The 2,475-nt window shown below is 44.3% G+C and overlaps 1 protein-coding gene across 1 annotated transcript; it reads left to right on the forward strand.

Annotated features, from left to right (window-relative positions):
- The first annotated feature begins 298 nt into the window (after positions 1-298).
- LOC133869139 (uncharacterized) lies at positions 299-2,014 on the forward strand. Its single transcript, XM_062306100.1, has 2 exons — positions 299-534; positions 685-2,014. The coding sequence occupies exon 2, from the start codon at positions 1,073-1,075 to the stop codon at positions 2,012-2,014; it is 942 nt and encodes a 313-aa protein (XP_062162084.1). The 5' UTR covers positions 299-534; positions 685-1,072.
- Positions 2,015-2,475: the final 461 nt, after the last annotated feature.

A 2,475-nucleotide genomic window follows, 5' to 3' on the forward strand; every position in this document is an offset into this window, starting at 1 on the left:
CGTAACCTCATCACTTCACTCTTCAGACAAACCTTCACAAACAAACCTTCAGACAAACCTTGTGATTCTTTCAAACACGGCTGCGCATAACCCGATGGAACCTCCTCCTGACCTGGCAGAGGAGTTCACGGCTGCGCATAACCTGATGGAACCTCCTCCTAACCTGGCAGAGGAGTTCCGCAATTGGCTGGAGCTACCCCGCAGCGTGACGGCGTCGATCCTGCTGAGACTGGGCGCCATCCAGATCTTGACCATCGTGCAGATGGTGTGCTCATCGTGGCGCAATGTAATAGGTATATTAGTATTGGACTGGGCCTTTGGCCTTAGTAGTATAATGGGCCTTAAGTTGTATTGGGTCTACCATATTAGAGTTGGTATGATCCATAGGGTTATGGGCAGGTTAGGGTCTATATAAAGAAGATTAGTAATATGTATTAGGTATGGAATTGGTATTCAGTCTTTGGCTGAAATGGAGGGAGAGTACCTCGAATTACTCATGGAGGTTTTAGGCATCCTCGAATTTGCCTAATTTCAGTATAATATCGTTTTCCATTTTATTGTTCTTAATTGTTCTTACATTTCATCCATTCCATTTTCATTTTCCTCATTCAATTTCCATTACAGTAATATGTGTGTTACAAGTGGTATCAAAGCCTCGATCCATTGATTTTGGTTCAGTTACAGCCCTAGGTCCATGGAATTTCATTTGCAATATACACCGACTCGACCGACGTTGGGAGATTTCCAGCTCGAGATCTCTGGAGTTCCAGAGCATGTGAGGAAGAAGCAAGAAGCTGAGCGAAAATTTCAAGAAGCCGAGCAGCAACGATCCGACACTCTAATGGTTGAAATGATGGCACAATTGGATCAAATTTTTGAGAGATAGAATACACGCCTTCAAAATCAGTAATGGACTTCACAGCGTGCCAGAGCTCCAAAATTCCCTCAGCTTGATAGTGCTGTTCTGGAGGAGTGGTGCTGTCGTGCCGAAGAGTACTTTGCATACCACCGCACTCCGGATGAGCATCGCGTTTCCCTTTCCACCTTCCATTTGGAAGGTACGATTAGAGAGATGCAGTGGTTCCAGGACATAAGATGGAGCAAACGTGTGACTACTTGGGATGAATTTGTTCGGATTCTTCACACAAGATATTCGGTTCCTGAGAAGGTAGAAGAACACGACGACTTCAAGAACGAAGATGAAGAAAAGGAAGACGATGCTGCCATACAAACAATCACTCCAGAATCTGTACAAGATCCAATTGAAGATACAAAACAAATCATAACTCCAGAACCGGATCCGGCTGAAGCTACACAGCACAAAATAATTCCAACCACAAATCCGGCTCAAGACACAAACCACATCCAAATTCCAGAACCTGTGCAAGCTGGAAATATAGGGCAAACAGAAATTCCAGCAACATCTCCGCTAATTCCTAAACCAAAAACTTCAGAATCTATCGTGGAGATGTCATTTTCAGATCAGAGAGTACCTATTGTGGTTCTATCTCAATCCTCCACTACGGATGTGGTGGATGTTGTTCTTCTCAAACACCGATGGCGTTGGAAAGAAGACGAGGATACGACGAGAGCTGGGCGAGGAGGATGGCACTGCTGTCGCCGGAGCCGCGCAAGACAGGGGATCGGAGGTCCGAGAAGCCGAGCTATGGGCCAGAGACTTGGACCGGTTGCGATGCTTTTCTCTGTAGGTTCTAGAAGCTGCAGAGAAACGAGAAGAGTGGTCCGTGTGGTTGACGAAGGGCAATTTCGGGCTGTGCACTTTACGCCTACGCAGACGGACAGGTGGCATCCACATGAATTGTTCTCAAAAATGAAAGACAGCTGGAGTCCATTTCATTTCAAAGCTGAAGGAGGCTTTTCTTTTTTTTTCTCCCTCATGCAGTCACGCGTGAAGATGGCTTATCCTTTTGCTTCTAGAAGATTGGGATTTTACAATGGGCTGGATCTTGTGCATGGGACCACTTGCATGGGAACCAGTACTGCTTATCCTTGAGAAAGGGCTGCTTTTTGTAGGTTAATGGGCCTACAACAATTGGAGCGATATTTTTGTTCACAAAGAAAGGGCAGCAACCAACTTTTGAAGCTTTTATATTTTTTACGCTAAAATAACTGCACCTTGCGGGCAAGGTGCTTAAAGGGGTCGGTATTGTAATAGGTATATTAGTATTGGACTGGGCCTTTGGCCTTAGTAGTATAATGGGCCTTAAGTTGTATTGGATCTACCATATTAGAGTTGGTATGATCCATAGGGTTATGCGCAGGTTAGGGTCTATATAAAGAAGATTAGTAATATGTATTAGGTATGGAATTGGTATCCAGTCTTTGGCTGAAATGGAGGAGGAGTACCTCGAATTACTCATGGAGGTTTTAGGCATCCTCGAATTTGCCTAATTTCAGTATAATATCGTTTTCCATTTTATTGTTCTTAATTGTTCTTACATTTCTTCCATTCCA

This window comes from Alnus glutinosa, chromosome 5 (assembly GCF_958979055.1).
Source record: "Alnus glutinosa chromosome 5, dhAlnGlut1.1, whole genome shotgun sequence".
Lineage (NCBI taxonomy): Eukaryota > Viridiplantae > Streptophyta > Magnoliopsida > Fagales > Betulaceae > Alnus > Alnus glutinosa.

Bases quoted from the DNA above. Each gene is read 5' to 3' on its own strand.
- LOC133869139 (XM_062306100.1), top strand. From the start codon at position 1,073: ATGCAGTGGTTCCAGGACATAAGATGGAGCAAACGTGTGACTACTTGG.